Source organism: Idiotropiscis lumnitzeri, chromosome 8 (genome assembly GCF_059441095.1).
Source record: "Idiotropiscis lumnitzeri isolate Australia: NSW breed Sydney's pygmy pipehorse chromosome 8, RoL_Ilum_1.0, whole genome shotgun sequence".
Classification (NCBI taxonomy): Eukaryota; Metazoa; Chordata; class Actinopteri; order Syngnathiformes; family Syngnathidae; genus Idiotropiscis; species Idiotropiscis lumnitzeri.
Window position 1 is genome coordinate 10,765,318 of NC_142398.1, and position 15,630 is coordinate 10,780,947.

General features: G+C 40.1%; 1 protein-coding gene across 1 annotated transcript in view; it reads right to left on the reverse strand.

Annotated features, from left to right (window-relative positions):
• The window catches only part of LOC148332122 (uncharacterized), a 33,299-nt gene that overhangs the window by 15,122 nt on the left and 2,547 nt on the right, over positions 1-15,630 (reverse strand). Inside the window, exons 2-39 of the mRNA XM_088301856.1 lie at positions 14,518-14,617; positions 13,867-13,885; positions 13,736-13,763; positions 13,438-13,560; positions 11,997-12,193; positions 11,822-11,925; positions 11,482-11,594; positions 10,551-10,784; positions 10,156-10,230; positions 9,841-10,076; positions 9,597-9,678; positions 9,364-9,507; positions 8,912-9,114; positions 8,701-8,810; positions 7,794-7,906; positions 7,536-7,712; positions 7,419-7,450; positions 7,049-7,146; positions 6,891-6,913; positions 6,793-6,814; positions 6,633-6,660; positions 6,475-6,553; positions 6,091-6,237; positions 5,815-6,026; positions 5,372-5,472; positions 3,676-3,794; positions 3,416-3,592; positions 3,296-3,336; positions 2,955-3,052; positions 2,848-2,870; positions 2,733-2,754; positions 2,631-2,658; positions 2,068-2,152; positions 1,850-1,984; positions 1,436-1,647; positions 820-923; positions 591-709; positions 355-510 (exon numbers count right to left, since the gene is read on the reverse strand). Coding sequence (XP_088157982.1) covers positions 355-510; positions 591-709; positions 820-923; positions 1,436-1,647; positions 1,850-1,984; positions 2,068-2,152; positions 2,631-2,658; positions 2,733-2,754; positions 2,848-2,870; positions 2,955-3,052; positions 3,296-3,336; positions 3,416-3,592; positions 3,676-3,794; positions 5,372-5,472; positions 5,815-6,026; positions 6,091-6,237; positions 6,475-6,553; positions 6,633-6,660; positions 6,793-6,814; positions 6,891-6,913; positions 7,049-7,146; positions 7,419-7,450; positions 7,536-7,712; positions 7,794-7,906; positions 8,701-8,810; positions 8,912-9,114; positions 9,364-9,507; positions 9,597-9,678; positions 9,841-10,076; positions 10,156-10,230; positions 10,551-10,784; positions 11,482-11,594; positions 11,822-11,925; positions 11,997-12,193; positions 13,438-13,560; positions 13,736-13,763; positions 13,867-13,885; positions 14,518-14,569 — 4,071 coding nt within the window. The 5' untranslated portion in view covers positions 14,570-14,617. The remainder of the gene's footprint in view (positions 1-354; positions 511-590; positions 710-819; positions 924-1,435; positions 1,648-1,849; positions 1,985-2,067; positions 2,153-2,630; positions 2,659-2,732; positions 2,755-2,847; positions 2,871-2,954; positions 3,053-3,295; positions 3,337-3,415; positions 3,593-3,675; positions 3,795-5,371; positions 5,473-5,814; positions 6,027-6,090; positions 6,238-6,474; positions 6,554-6,632; positions 6,661-6,792; positions 6,815-6,890; positions 6,914-7,048; positions 7,147-7,418; positions 7,451-7,535; positions 7,713-7,793; positions 7,907-8,700; positions 8,811-8,911; positions 9,115-9,363; positions 9,508-9,596; positions 9,679-9,840; positions 10,077-10,155; positions 10,231-10,550; positions 10,785-11,481; positions 11,595-11,821; positions 11,926-11,996; positions 12,194-13,437; positions 13,561-13,735; positions 13,764-13,866; positions 13,886-14,517; positions 14,618-15,630) is intronic.

A 15,630-nucleotide genomic window follows, 5' to 3' on the forward strand; every position in this document is an offset into this window, starting at 1 on the left:
AGTCATACGATTCAAAGATTTTAAATGGGGCTTTTGAAAGTGTTTTTTTTTTAATTGCGGAGCAAGACATGTATGGGCTGGAGCTTGATTGTTCCTTTTCCTGAAAAATAAAATGTGGTTTAGTACATTGTTGAGAGAGTTACTGACTACTTACAGAGAGATAGGGGCAAACTAACACCACTATAGAACACAAATTTGATTAAAAATGTCAATTCACTCTTCGATGTTGTACTTTTAACCATTTTATTGAGATGGACTTCTTACTTACTGCCAAAAGCAACTTTTATCATGAATATTACAATGCTAATGTTTGTTGAACCAAATTCTCGTGCTCTAAGTCGCTTAAATACTCACCTTGATAGATGGGGAGAAATCGTCAAAAAAGGTGGGCAGATGCTGGTTAGTGACATGCATCATCACCATGGCGACTTGGGCAGGACTGGTGAGTGCACCCGGCGTGGAGGACAGGTCAGCAAGCTGTCTCACTGTTAATTGCGGTAAAGCCTCAAACTGCACGCATGCACACAAACAGAGGTTCAAAGTGGATTTTGGAATTGAAAAATAAAGGACGGAGAGGTGTAAGAAAGTACCGCTGAAAAGTTGGAATGCAGCATCTGAAGCTCACTGAAGAGCACCAGGTGAGAGAAGGCGCCCAAGTTCAACAGCAGCCATTCGCTGCTGTTGCTGCTGTGGATGATGCAGCCGGGATCTGGACCACCAAAAAAAAAAAAAAAAAAAAAAAGGGGGAGAACAGCAACTAAGACTTGAGGAGCGCAAATAATCAACTCCAGTTCAAAACGAGATAATCACAGAGCTCACCGTCTGTGTCATTGCGGGTCAGGAAGATCTTGATGAAGCGTGTTAAAACAGACGTCTGGACGGCGATGCTCATGTTTGGCTGGACATGACTCAGAGCCTGCACACTGTAGTCAGGAAAATGTGCATGCAATTAGAGTGGTGGGTTGTGATAAGAATTTCATTTGTTCCCTGACCATATTAATATCTTAAATCGTATTTTCCCATTTAAATGAATGGAAATCTGTTTCAATCTTGTCGAAAAGCAACAAAAATGAATCTATTATTTGTTCTATGCAAAGGATAACGAATACAATATAGTGAGTAGTATTACATTTTCTGTCTACATATGATATAATGAATAAATGAATGTTGTTGAACCATTTGCTTTCCGTAGACGTTTATTTGGCTGACAGTAACTTCCACTGTGAGTGGCAATTAAACCGTTTGAGGCCTCTTTCTTGATAAACTTATCACTATTTGCTGAACTCCTGCTGATTATGAAGTGAGGGGAGTGGAGTTCAAACACAAATATCTCAACTCTGTGCCCACGAGTCAAAAGAAAACATTGATCAAACGACGGCTTGTCTCGTAAAACCTCGTAAGTCAAGCCATGTGACTACTAATCAACACGTCTCACATGTGTTGGAAGCTGGTGCAGTTCAAATCCTTGGTGGTGAGACATGACAGGAAATCAGGTGAGACTGTGTGAAGAAAAGGACGAAGCCTGTGGTTGAACCAGAGCTCGATAAGGTCGTGATCGTTGACGTAGGCTCCAGGGAAGGTGTCCAATTGCACTTCTCGGATAGCATCCAAAATCACGGAGGCTGCTGGATTCCCGGGATTATACGTCTGCAAAATAAAGCACGTTGTGACTGGTTGAGTCGTGTGTTTCCCAGCCTGCATTGAACCAAGGCACAGGCAAATGTCATCACCAAACAATTGGTTTAATTATAATGTTGGGACCAATTAAGTGAAAGTGACAAACATTTCTGGTGATTTCTCAAAATGGTTGAGAATCAATGAACTGGAGGACTGTGGTAGGGTTTCCTACCATGTTGGAGAGGAGGTCCAGAGACTGGTTCAGCAAATGAGAAGATTTGGTGAGGAGGAGCTTCCAAGCAGGAAGCTGGCCAGAGTGGTTGCACGTAAAGATCATGGCCAGATCCTGAGCTGTTAGCGCCGTCAGCTGCGCCGTGAAAGAAGAGAGCGGGTGAATGACGACCGAAGGCCACATAAAAACTCCATTCTACCGAGAGGTATGATGTTTACCGATGCACACGCAACTTGCTCCACGGCAAAGTCACAAAGACGTCCTTGGTGCGTCCCATTGTCCAGGAGGAGCTGGAGTGCTGTGCTGTTTGGAAAAAGCGAAAGAGGTCATGATGGGATGTTCTCTTGGACTCTTTTGCAAATCAGTGTCCTATTCATACTGATGCGCAATGCGGTCAAACCCGACTTCAACCGTAAAAAAAAAAGGAAAAAATGTCAGTGAAGCATCTCACCCTGACACATTGAGGGATTTCGCCCACACATTCGTAAAATTGCCAAACTCCTTTCTTTTTAGTTGAATTTTACACCTTATTTTCTATTTGGGGGGGGTTGTCTGAGTGACTTACGGTCTATTTTTTAACATGAAAATGTGATTTGAACATTCATCCATAGTAGATATTCTGTTTTACAAATAGAATCATGATTTACTAATTTTACCCACATATGTTCCTACAGCTTTCCTAAATGCTATATGTTTTTATTATCATCATCATTTGTATTGCTGACTTTGGGGCGGGTCTTCCCGTCCCAAAAATGAGCAGCTGTGTCAAAAGTGAACTCACCTGTTGACTGCCGTACATATCTCTGTGGCTGTGAGCAACAACGTGACACAAGTGAGTGACAGTGAAGCATTATGTTATAGATGAAGTAAGAAAATGACCTACCGTTGGTTGGGGTGACAGTGCACTGATGGTTGAGAAAAAAAAAAAAAAAAATATAGTAACTGATACAGTTCTACGGGATAATCAGGAAAGTAAAAAGTGTGTTGCGAATCATCACCTCTCCACTGTATATGATGCAACCTGGAGGAAAAACGAAAAGCAAATTAAATTTTCATTAAGTACACCCGAATGAGATAAGTTGTATTTTCCATCGCTGTGTCTCACCAGGTGGAAGGAGCTCGGCCAGCTCTAGCTTGCTGGAGGAGATGGACGACGCCACATGGAGAGGAACGCTCGGCATGGCCAGGTCCAGTCTTGTGAAACTGGCAACAGTGAACACATTAACATTTCCTTTTTTTAAAATCTTCCATTTTCAAGGGCGCATAATGTTCGGCCTCTTCAAAACCAGTTTGATTTGAATCAGAGTGTAACAAGAGTAAATTTAGTGTCATGTAACTCCCTATCCTTGGTGTGATTTGACTGAAGACATTCAGAGATGTTTTTTGTTACATTGTGAAAAAAGCCCAATATGTCCTTTTTGAAAAACATTTCAGGTGTGAACTCACAGTGTTTTGTAGGAGGAACAGGAAAGATTTCCATTGACCGGCTGAAAAGGGAAGAAAAGAGCATGCGGTTAACGTCAAGAATCGCTTTCTCGTACAAACGCTCCAATGATTGATGCTCACCGGTTGGAGGTATTCAACAAGGTGCGTGAGGAATTCTGGGATTTTCAGGCGTTCCTCGTTAGAGTTGGTCATGAGATCAAAGAGCGCATCGATGATGTCTGTCTGTGAGAGACCGGGAGGCGGACTGAACAGCAGGTCCAGTCGTTGCCGGACAGACAGAAGATGCAGGGCCTCCAGCTAAAAAGAGGCATCGATTATAATGTTATTTGTAAAATGGTTAGACGACTTTTATCTTCTTGTTGTGAATAGTGACATCTTACAGGGTTGAAATCCGGGTTGAGCAGCAGAATCTCTTTGAGGGTCAAAAACTCGGAAAATGGACCCACATTCGCCATCAGCCACTCTGCGCTGCTGTTGAATCCCGTTAGGCAGCCTGGGCCTGCAAATAGTCACAAAGTCATCTGTTTATTTATTCTTTTATTTTTTTATTTTTATACAATCTGACCACAAATTTGGATTTCAACTAGTTGTCATAGAATAGTCTTTCCCAACCTTTAATGAGCAAAGACAGGCTCCTTTTTTGCTTTGACTTGGGAGCAAATATGATCAAATATTGGATGTCATCGTATGTCATTCATAAATATGACATCAGTGTGCATTGAAGCATCAGAATTATGAATCATTGCAGAGGTCAACTCACCGTATGCTTTGTGAGGGGGGACATGAGGACCCGAAGGATTCAGTTGTAAGGTGGTGCCCACTTCACATATCCATGATATCTATCGCTAGCCAATTTTATATCATATGCGCACGCTAGCAGTGTTCATGCCCACAACAGCGCAAAATTCCGTTTCTAAAAGCACCACGCGGGTCTGAGAAAATCCCCATTGATGGTCAATTTCCCTTATTTTGCCAATCCGTCCCATGTGCTCCGTCCACGACCTGGGCACTCTTCCTTCCATAAACCTTCGCCCTTAATCCTAAAAAAAATTGCCCTATGTCGCCGTCAGTCTTCGTCCTCTTATGGCACTTCCGTCCTTGCATTTATCCCTCCGTCATCGGTGGGGGAAAAAAATGGGACCGGAAAGTTACTCTGACTCTTGCTTTCAGTAGAGATGGTCGTATTTAATGAACTTTACCCCTTTGCTCAATTTAAACGCAAATTAATTTTGGATCTCAATTACTTCTTCACAGCCATGTGTTTCCTTCTCTCTCCTGCTCTCTCGCGTGAACATATGCACGAGGGAGAGAGACTAAGGCAGAGAGAGAGAGAGAGAGAGAGAGAGAGAGAATATTACGGTTAAGATTTAATTCTGCTCCGAGTGCAAATATTGGAATTCAATGCACGCGGTACTTAAGGGGGCGGAAAAAAACCCACTTCTGGCTTTCCTTAGTTCATTCTTTTTAAAAAGAAATTATTGTCCTCCGTCCGACGCCCCAAAAATGGGCGTTTGTCTGTCCCATCTCATCCCTGGACCATTCGGTCCCAGGGAAAAAATACCCATCTCTGAAAACACCGAGCACCAAACTTTCAGCCTGCCTCTGCACAGATTTAGACGCCACCTCGCACCAGACTTGCACTGGCCACGAAAAGAGAGCCCAGAAGCTCTCTATCCACTGACTAGTTCAGCTCTTCACGTTTAGGGGATGGATGCAGATCAGATGATGCACACTCATGCAGAGTTAAGCCAGCTGGCATCTGTGTATAAATATTTTATAAATTTATATGTATGTATATTATATGGTTTTGTAGCTTTGTTAAATCCATACAAAAACGGAAATAAAACACTTTGTCAGTCTTTGTCTTTTCAGATGTGCTTACCACTCCCCCACCGTGCTGACAGTTTTACTTCATATTAGTAAATTTCTCATCATTCTTGTCCGTCATTTATTAGCATTAAAGTGTTAGTTAAAAACTTGCCAGTTTTTGTTTTTACTGCAATTGTGGACTTCATCTGAAATTCTAACAACTTGAAATTAAACGTTTGTGAAGATTTGAAATAAGTGAGGGCTGACCTGAGAATGGCCGAGACAGGAAATTTACGACAAATTCCTGCAAGATCCTGATCCGCTGAGTGTCGGTGATGATGTCATAGTGTTGCTTGAAAATCTCCAGGCTGACATTGAAAAGAACAAAAGGAAGCAGTTTCTTAACTTCATGAGACGCCTTACATTCTTAGCTATGAATGCAAGCAAGTTGAAGTCAGTCAAATCCAAGCTTTTTGGTATAATGAGACAATTATGTCATTTTAAAAAAACAAACTAAAACTGGAGATTCTGGAGCTTGTCGCCAAATCTTAACCGCTTAGTATGGACAAAGCATTTTTGGCCATTAAGTGTAGCGAGCAATATTATTACTAGCAGTCCTATATTTCATTTCATATATTAGATTTCTTTTACTACTAAATATGTTATTTCTAAATCATTATAATGTCTTTTCATTGTGTTTCTTCACTTACATGTCCTGGTATGATTGACAGCTGAGGTTCCTGTAGCTCAGACAACGCAGGAAATTGTCGGACGCTGATGGCAGGAAGACCTTCAGGCGCCCTGAGAACCACCTGTGGATGACGCTGCTGTTCCTCAGCTGTTCGTCGCTCAGCAACGCCACACGGATCTCACCGATCACGTCCAGAATTTCAGGCGCTGATGGACTGATTGCGTTCTCGGGCTATGCAAAAAACGTACAAAGTTATTTGGACTGTTTACGATTGTGAGTTACTTCCTTCACTAACCATGCTGGCCAGGATGTCCAATGCCGGATCCAAGATGGCGGAAAGCTTACTGAGCAGGATCTTCCATAGCACTATGGACCGTTTGCTGTTGCCGGGGAGAGTGCACGAAAGAAGAGACGCCAGCTGATCGGCTGTGAAGTTCTGCAGCTGGATATAAAAAGTAGGACATGGGTCGAATCGCAAATACAGTATATACGGTATATAAGATATTATATAATATACTGTATGTAATAATTCTGCTTTGAACAACCACCGAGTCAATGAGAGAATGTAGAAATACACACAATATCTTTTGGGAATTAATTGATAAAACTACTTGAAAAAAATAAAGTGGTGGCTTGACTTAAAAAACAACCAAGACCAATGTAAAATCTAAAATGCCACCTGTGCACAAGCGTATTCCTCCAGGGTAAACTTGCAGGGGACATCCGCATCTGTGCTCAAGGCCAAATGAAGGTCGGAGCTGTATGATTAGCACATTAGCACATCAGGACGACGGGGCACACAGTGTGGCAACTTTTGCTATTTAACTTCCAACATACCTGTTGATTCCCTTGCAGACATCTGTTGCTGTAAAAGTGCACAGAATCGGAATCATTAACTATGGATGTCATATTTGAACAAAAAAATCTGAGTATACTGTCCATGTGTTGGCTAAAAACTTCAATGTGTGTGATTTACAGCATTGCCACGACTCCTTACCATTAATCTGGACCGTCAAGCACTGTGGAAGAACAAATTGGGTTCAAGTTTCTGAACCAGATTAGCGTCATTGTAAATGTAGTTAGAGCAAACCTCACCTTAATGTTGTCAGGCACACACTCTGGGAGAGAATCACCAGAAAATAAAAATAACAAGTTCAAAACTAAGTTACTGCTCCAGTATTTAGACAACAATATAAATAAAAACATTTGTTCATGCAGTATAATTTATATGCCCGTGAGAAAGTCTTCTCTACCTTCTGGCGTGGATTGGATGAATTGGTCCACTTTCTCCCGAATGAGAAACTCCATGTCAGGAGGCACAGATACAATGGCTCTTTGTAGCTGCTCAAGACTGAAACAGCGTAACACAAATAATGAAACGTTAATTTAACCGCAAATACAGTGAATATTAGATTTAAAAAAGATATATAATTTGATGATTTGAAACAATTTTTATTTCAGTAAATCTTTTTTTATCAAACATATTACTAGATATTATTGTAAATATTTATATATTTATAAATATATATATTTTGTAATATTTTTTATGATTAAGAATTATTAAGATTAAAATTATTAAGGAAATATAAGTGGTTTCAACGGAGACGATAATGCAATACTCACATAGTTTTAGAAACTGCACAGGGAGGCTGGACCTGCAAAATCCAAATTGTTTTAGAACCCTTTCTTGATTGTAAAATACTGCTGAGTCATCACAATCAGAACCATCTGAGCAGTTACCTCAGTAGCCAGCAGGACCAGATCATGCAAGACCTCTTCAAGCCTCCTCTCTCTGGGGGACTCCAGCAGGAATTCAAACACCTCACGGATGACAACGTCCTTCTCGGGTGGAGTCGGAAGAGGCAGCAACATCAGCTGCGCCGTCTGTCTTGGAGACAGCTGGTCCAGAACCTCCAGCTGGGGAAGCGATGGAGAGAAAAATGTTATCAACATGCGGTGGAACCGACGCATGACTGAGTTCTGATGCGAGTGACTCACGCCGGAGAAATTTGGGTTGAGGTCATAGAAATCGGTGATGTTGACGACTTGCGAGAAGGAACCGAAATTCTTCCACAACCATTCTTTACTGTTGTTAGCTGAGAAACACACGTCTGAAACATACAAACAAAACTTTTTCAAATACAATACATTACAGACTCACCTGGTAAAGGTAAAAAAAATATGCAAATTCATAACATTATGTCAGAAAAATCGACCTTTTTACGAGAACACAGTAAATTCCCCTACATTGCGGGCTCCTGCTATTTTGCAGATTCTTTTGTCCAGTAACAACTCATCATTGTTATTACTTTTGGGTGTAATTCCACTTTTAACCAGTGGGAGGCAGCACACAACTGTTTAGCAATATTAAAAGTTTAAAAATGTTAAAAGAAGAAGGGAACTGGAACCTTAGTATTTCAAACTCAGTCTTCTTTGTGATGAATAAAAAGAGATTACTGAATGTCGGGATCCTCCGCCATTTGGCATTTGATACCTGGCTGTAATTTTCATTTTATCTAATGTATATCTTTGGGCATTAGTTATAAGTTAAGTTTGTCTGGTAGAAAAAATTGGACTTGTTTACTGTGAGCAGTACATAGAGGAAAGAAACACTCTCACACTATGTATCGTACTTGTCTTGCCATTTCTGCTTAAAATGTGTTTTTAGTATTTTAAAGCCTGTTTAAAGACCTTTAAAAAAATCAGAACTATCGCTAGAAAAATAACACACCTAGTGAGTATTTTAATAGGGTATTTCTGTATCGTATGTTGCGGATTTCATTTAATATAGGGTTAATCAGGGTCATAACACAGTGATGGAAGACGGGTTATACTATACTTTGAAAACTATCAAAACCATTTTTAACTCAAAGAATTCCATAACAACATTTTCCATATCACTCACCAGACATGTTGTGGCGCTTCAGGAAGAAGTAGATGAAGTGCGTGTAAATGTTTTGGTGGAGCATTGGATGGTGATCAAAGTAGCTCATGTGTTGGCTGAGGAGAGCAACACTGCACAGCGACAAATGATTAAGATTATTACTGGAAAATTTAACAGCGATTCCTCCTAGAATATAAACACGCCACTGCATGTCAGAGTGAGGCAGACTCACAGCGTTTGGTAGGCAGGACAGGAGAAGTTGTTGGAACTCAGGCAGGAGAGCAAGTCGATGGGTATGTCGGGAAGGAGAGGAGACAGCTTGATATGGAACCACATGGTGACAAATTTTGGGTCATGCAGGTTTTCCTCAGTAAAAGCGTGAGATTCGTCTTCGCTAAAGATCTCCCGGAAGTCCGACGCCACTTCTGTGAAGTTCTGCAAACACAAAAGAAGTGGTTATGAAATAACGTGCATCCACTAGGAAAATATACAATATGCAAACGTAAAATACAGTGGTGCCTCAGAATGTAACAGTATATGCATCATTATTTAATAATGCAATCCAATTCGTTGTGTTGTTCTTTCTTGTGTGCCCGTCATATATTTACAGCATAGTGTATCCTTTATCTACAGTATAAGATGGATTTTGATCAAAATGTGGATTTGAATAGCTACTGCACTCACAGCTGTGACAAACTCCTGTATCAGTAAGTTCAGACGTTCCGTCAGCTCCAAAATCAGTCTCATGACGTTCCCTTCAGACATGGTCAGGTTGGTTCGAGCTGCGCAGTGCATGATACGTGCCACGTTTTCCACCGCATCAGTCAACTGTGGGTTGGGAAGATGACCATGAAGACTTTTGACAAACAGAAATGATATATATAAGTAAAAAAAATATACATAGCCTATATCTTTACCCCGCAAGGATTGCCATCAAGTGTGATGCTACAAACATCCTGGATATTCGCCATTCCATTGTCCTCATTGTGATACAAGTTACTGAAAGGCATAATAAAGCACCACCTCATCACGCATACAGCTAGCTAGCTAGCTAGCTAGATAGATAGATAGATAGATAGATAGTTTTTAAATAAATGGATCAGATGTCTAACAAAAAAAAAGCAGGATAGGATTTTTACTTTAAATATTAGTAGGACGTACAACACATGGTGAAAGGCGAGTAGAAGATGATCACTCATTAGGGATTGTTCATCGTTGGTAAACCTCCTCAGTATGGGCAGGATGGCATTTTGGTACCAGTGCTCCATTTTGTCGAATCGTGGCTCCTCCAGGGCAACAGGTGCCTGATAGGGCCTGAAGTGACTCGCCATCTCCGCCAGAGTCCAGTTGAGCAGGAACTGCATCAACGTGCTGGTCTTTATTTCCGACACGTCCCTCTGGGAAATGAACCGTGAAATATTGATTAATGAACCTTTCCAGTCGGTATGTGCCTGACTGAGGAATGAAGGTTTGTACCTGTTTGGTGAAGGTGACAAAGTTATGAATAAAGCTCGTGATGGGTCTGACAGCCATCGTGATGCCTTGGATGACCTGGAAGTGGATCAGGGGTGAATTGTATTAAGATTAACTGTGCAAACAATTATTGCACTCATTTGTGCTTTTTATTAAGTCACAGATTGTGCAACCCTAAAATGTGATTTTATTGAGCATTAAACAGTCACTCAAGTTCTTGACATGGGATTCACGTGACATTTGAGAGCAAGTTGAGAACCATTGACCATTGTACAGTCATTGTCATTATGTTATGGCAATACATCATTTTCTTGTTCAATTCAGGCCACAGGGGAGAACCAAACTAGCAGTACGACTCTTGAGTTTGGTTCTATGGAGCAATACTAAAGTTAGCATACCTCTCTGAGCGTGTTGTGAGGGGATGGCGGTAAATACGGGCTGTATGTAGGTTGGGGGTTTCCATCCTCGGTCCAGTTATGGTTCCCTCCAGAATTGATGGTGTTAGCTGGTGCATCATTTGTCATCAAGCTGTGGAAGATCAGCGAGAGGGAGTCGTTGGTCAAATCCGCCACCTCGGGCCTCGATATCAGCTCGGCCTTCTGCGCCGGAGATAGCAGGTGTAGAACTTCCAGCTGTGTTGAGAAGAGATGAGAAGAGATTAGAGGAGGGGGCCGCAAAATATGGCCAACATACTGTATGTCCTGCTCTATTCTTTTACAGAGCATTTCATTTATAGTTTAATAATAATGACAATTAGTTAATTCATCAGATTATAATTGTTCAGAATAAATACAATTCAACAATGACTAATAGTATCGATTTGTGAAAATATGAATTTAATTAAATTTGGACATAGGAGGTTTCGGCCCAATGCCAAAGTAAAAATCCTCTAATGATAAAATAATCAATCTATTTCATTCAAGGAAATAATTACTCTATTTCATTATTAGAATAGACGATTTTCAATTTGCCGTTGGGCCGAAACCTCCTACGTCCAAATTTAATTCATTTCATATTTTCACAAACCGATACTATTGGTCAGTCCCAACATGTGTTTTTACTATTTTTCTTTTACCAATCTTAAGTGTTAAGATTGCTCTCTTTGTTGTTGCAATGGGTAAACGAATGTCATTTTTTCCTCAAGGATACAAGGATTATGATGCCAGCAACAGAATTTTTATTAATCTCTTCTATGAATGACCTGGTCCATCGGTCCATTTAAAAAAACAAACATGACCCTTGAGCGCTAAGGTTTGCCCACTTTCAAAGTTGAGATATTTCTTAACTGTCAGAAAGTTCATTTAAAAGAAAGGCAGAGTCGGGACTCACACTACTGAAAACCAAGTTGAGTGCTGGTAAGTCGAAGATTCTTGCCATGACGCTGAAGGCACCAAAATTCTTCATCAGCCATTCTTCACTGCTCTCATTTGGATTCACGCAACCTGCACAGAGGCAACCAAAAATGTATATAAAAAATCTGACCGCGTATTAAAATAGTATTCCTTTAGCAATATGCTTATCATTGTAGTAGCATAATACAGCAAAGTTAATGTGGTGTTTCGGACCTAGAAAAAAAGGCACAATTCCTAAATGGCGAATGTCATATTTTTCTGAGACCTCTTAAAATCTACACTTAAATCACAAATCCACAGAGGTGGTTAACAATTACCATTGACTCCATTTCTTGACAGGAAGGGATACATGAAGAATGAGTAGATCCATTCTTGTCTGGCAGGAATCATATCTGAGAAATGCCGGCTGAGCTCCTTCACCCTGCGAGAAGAGATCAGAGCATTCAGAAACTCCGAGATGGCTCTCGGTTATGTAATGGGCGATATACGTACATTGTTTGGTAGGTGGAGCAGCTGAAGTTCTTGGTGCTAAGGCAGGCCAGGACATGTCGGTTGATTGACTTCAACAGCGGGCTCACCTTGACCTCCATCCACATCTCTACCAAGGCTTCATTGTGGAGAGGCTCCGCCTCGGGGTCCAAAAAGATGGCTCCCTCCAGACTGAGGTGTGTTCCTTTCGCGCTGGACCTCTGTCACAAACATTCATCTGCTAAGTGATCGAAATCAGGAATGGAACATCTGCAGCAGTTAAGTGCAGAAGTGAATCGCCCAACTCAACGTCCCAGGCTCAGCTGCGGAGTCTGAACTGTTACCGGATCCAACGATTGAACTCGTAGTTCTATTAATTCAGGAGTGGACAACCCCAGTTTTTGAGAGTCGTAGCGTGCATGTTTCCCTCTCCTGGTATATGACAAGTGACTCAGTTACAGATCATAACTTGACTTAAACTTACAAACTAGCCATATTGAAAGCTATTCTGGCTATAAATGTCCAGTTGCTTGAACAAAACTAAAACTAACACTCTCAGCTAACCACAACAAATATGCTTTTTGGCATTTCGTCCCTATTGTTCTTGGGTTACCATGTTTAAAAGTGCATAACATGGATAGGGCTATACTAACTGTCCGCAGCTGGGCAACAATTGCCATGAACTCTGTTTGCATTCAGCTGAGCAACAAACTCGTCCACCAGATCCATCGGAGAAAATTGACTAAACCAGTGTCCCCGCCGCTGTATATCAGGAGTTAAAAGTGTATATATATATATATATATATATATATATTGATGTAATTTTTACATGCAAATTTATTATCTAAGTGCCAATGTTAAGATCATCAAATCATTTAATCTTCTATATTATGTACAGTAATATGTACGCCGTTTATTTTCTCAAAATTGGATTTAACAAACATCTAACATCTGGTCAGAATAAGTGAGAATAAGGGAGACACTTTGAGAAGCCCATTTTGCCTTTTGGTTTGACAGACAGACCTGCGGTATTTCAAGCACTCGAGATATGTTGAAAAGATAAGTCAAGATGTATTCAGATAACATTTAGAATTTCTTTTCACAAAGTTATGATGAACATGTGGAGCATGTAAGACATGTTAAAAGGACTCCTAGAGAAAAAGCTGCACGTGAAGTCGGAAAAATGTTTTGTTGTTTTGGTCTTACTCAGTTATTGCTACCTTCTGCGCTGCCGTCCTCGTTAAAATTGATTTTTCTGGCTAAAACAAAATTTTGAATAAACTACTAAAATCAAAAATGCCTTGCTTTACTTAGGTCCCTTTATTTTTCTGTCCAGAAAGGATGAAGAGGTTTCTAAGAGTTATATAAATTAATATCAACTTGTCAGGTAGGTATTTGTGTGACAACATTCCTCAAGCTACATGCAAGTGATTCCGTCGCAGGCGTAATCATGGGCCAGGCCTACCATGAAGGTATAAACATCCATCGCCGCTTCCAGCATTGCTTTCAAATTCCGCATGTGATCCCTTCCAGTTTGAGATGCAGGCGAGCCCACACAATGGAGGAAACATGACGCTGCATCTGGTTCCTTTAGAAAAAGAAAGAAAGAAAAAAGAATCAACAAGAAAATACTCAGATTCTGTCCAATAAATCCGGTTTGTATTTCTAGCCTTGGGTGGTATTTTGATCCTAATCATAATGAGAGAGAAAGGAAAAAAACAGCAAAAAGCATAATTCCTTTCCACGATTCAATCTTCACTCACCTGGCCGGTTGAATTGCAGGTTTCCTCTCTGCATCGGTCATGCGAAATGACAAACGTTCAAAATAACAACAGATGGATTAGAAAAGTGTTGAAAATAAACAAACGGAATGGGTCCCATTTAATTTGCTTACCCTTGTTGACTCGATGACCCTGTTGGGGTGAGAACCACATTTAGTCAGAATAGTTGTACTTCCATAGAAATCATGAAAGGATGCAAACTTTTTGGAAAGCAACCGACTGGAAATCCACTAATCAGCATGATTTCCAGTATTCAATATAAATCAAATAACAGCTTAAAGGATAAGAAAATGTATTATGAACTGTTCTGTACTTTTGATGTTGTGACAAGGAATCAATGAGTGCCGCACCACAAATTATGTTATTTTATGACTAATAATCCAGGTGAAAGAGCAGAACCAACTCAGCATAGCTCCTCCCTTTGTGATACCTTCTCACCAAACCTGTCTCATTAAACCCATTCAAACAATACAATCTGTGCAGTAAGACTGGAAAGATTGAATTTTTACCAACTTTTAGTGCTTCACAAATGTATTAGACCGTACACATTTGTCTTGACCAGTAAACATTATATATATATATATATATATATATATATATATGAGAGATTACTGTATTTTTTTTAATTACATATTTTTTTGATAATTATTATTGTTTTTATTTTCACTTTTATCTATTTTGGATTTTGGCACTTTCCGTCCTCCAATTTGACAGAATTAGTGAAGCAATAGCAAACAATCACATTGACGCTGACCCTGTCTTACCAAAGCAACCCCACAAGAGGTAAAGCAGCAGGAAAATGTAGCTCGATCCCATGATGCCGCAAGTCTCATGAGGATGAGTGTGGCTTTGTCGCGCGAGTCGCTGGGGAGGGAAGCAGAGACATTGTGTGAAACACATTTGACTCCAAGATTGATCAACTACAAGGTCAGCGTAGCCACAACGAAATTACAGGACGTTAACGGGACACTTTTATTGTTCATCAAAATTCTGAGGTGCATGAAATTATGTTCTGCGATACAAAATGCTGCAATGTGAGCGGCTGATACAAATCAGGGAGTGGCCATCAGATAGTTTTCAGAATCACCCATGACCTTCTTCATTGTCGCATTGTCTGACACATTGTCTGCATCAGTGAGAAGAATGCTGAAATTCAAAACTGCAGTCTGAACAATACATACAAAGAGATCATGATGCACTATTTTTAAGAAAACAATACAAGATGAAGGGGGGAAAACAACTGCTATGAGTTCATGGGACTGGCAGATCATTTGCATTTGTAAAATCTAATATAGTTTTGACATTTTTTGTATACTTCCCCTTTAACTCATTCACGACCAGCCCAGTAAAAAAAATGGATTTTGACGTATTTATCCGTCAATGGTATTGAATGAGTTAAGAGGCTAAATATATGTTGATGTGGAAATGTACAGCACCCAGTTGTCACGAGTCGTTGGTGTTTTATGTTCTTATGATGTCATTTATGGACTACAAAAATAACTTAAGTAACCATTCTCGAGGTTTGGCACCTGTGGATTGCATAATCATCGATGACATAAGGACATTTGAGTTTTTTCCCCCTGCCTGTTTTGACCCTTTTTTCATGGGAAAAAAATCCTGTTTATCAGCATTTTTTGAAGAATTTTTGGGGTCATTTTTTTCCAGCATAAATTCCAAGGGGCATGAATTTTATAGAGATTTTTGCAATTTAAATATTTAAATACATCTTACATCTTTTCGAAAAGGTTGTCTTGGAGTAACTTATGCTAAAGCTCGATAGGCCAATTCAAGGGAGCAGGGATGTGTTGAGTAACACTTAAAAAAAATAATTTAAAAAAAAATCAAATGTAATTGTAAATCTAGCTATTTTTAGATGA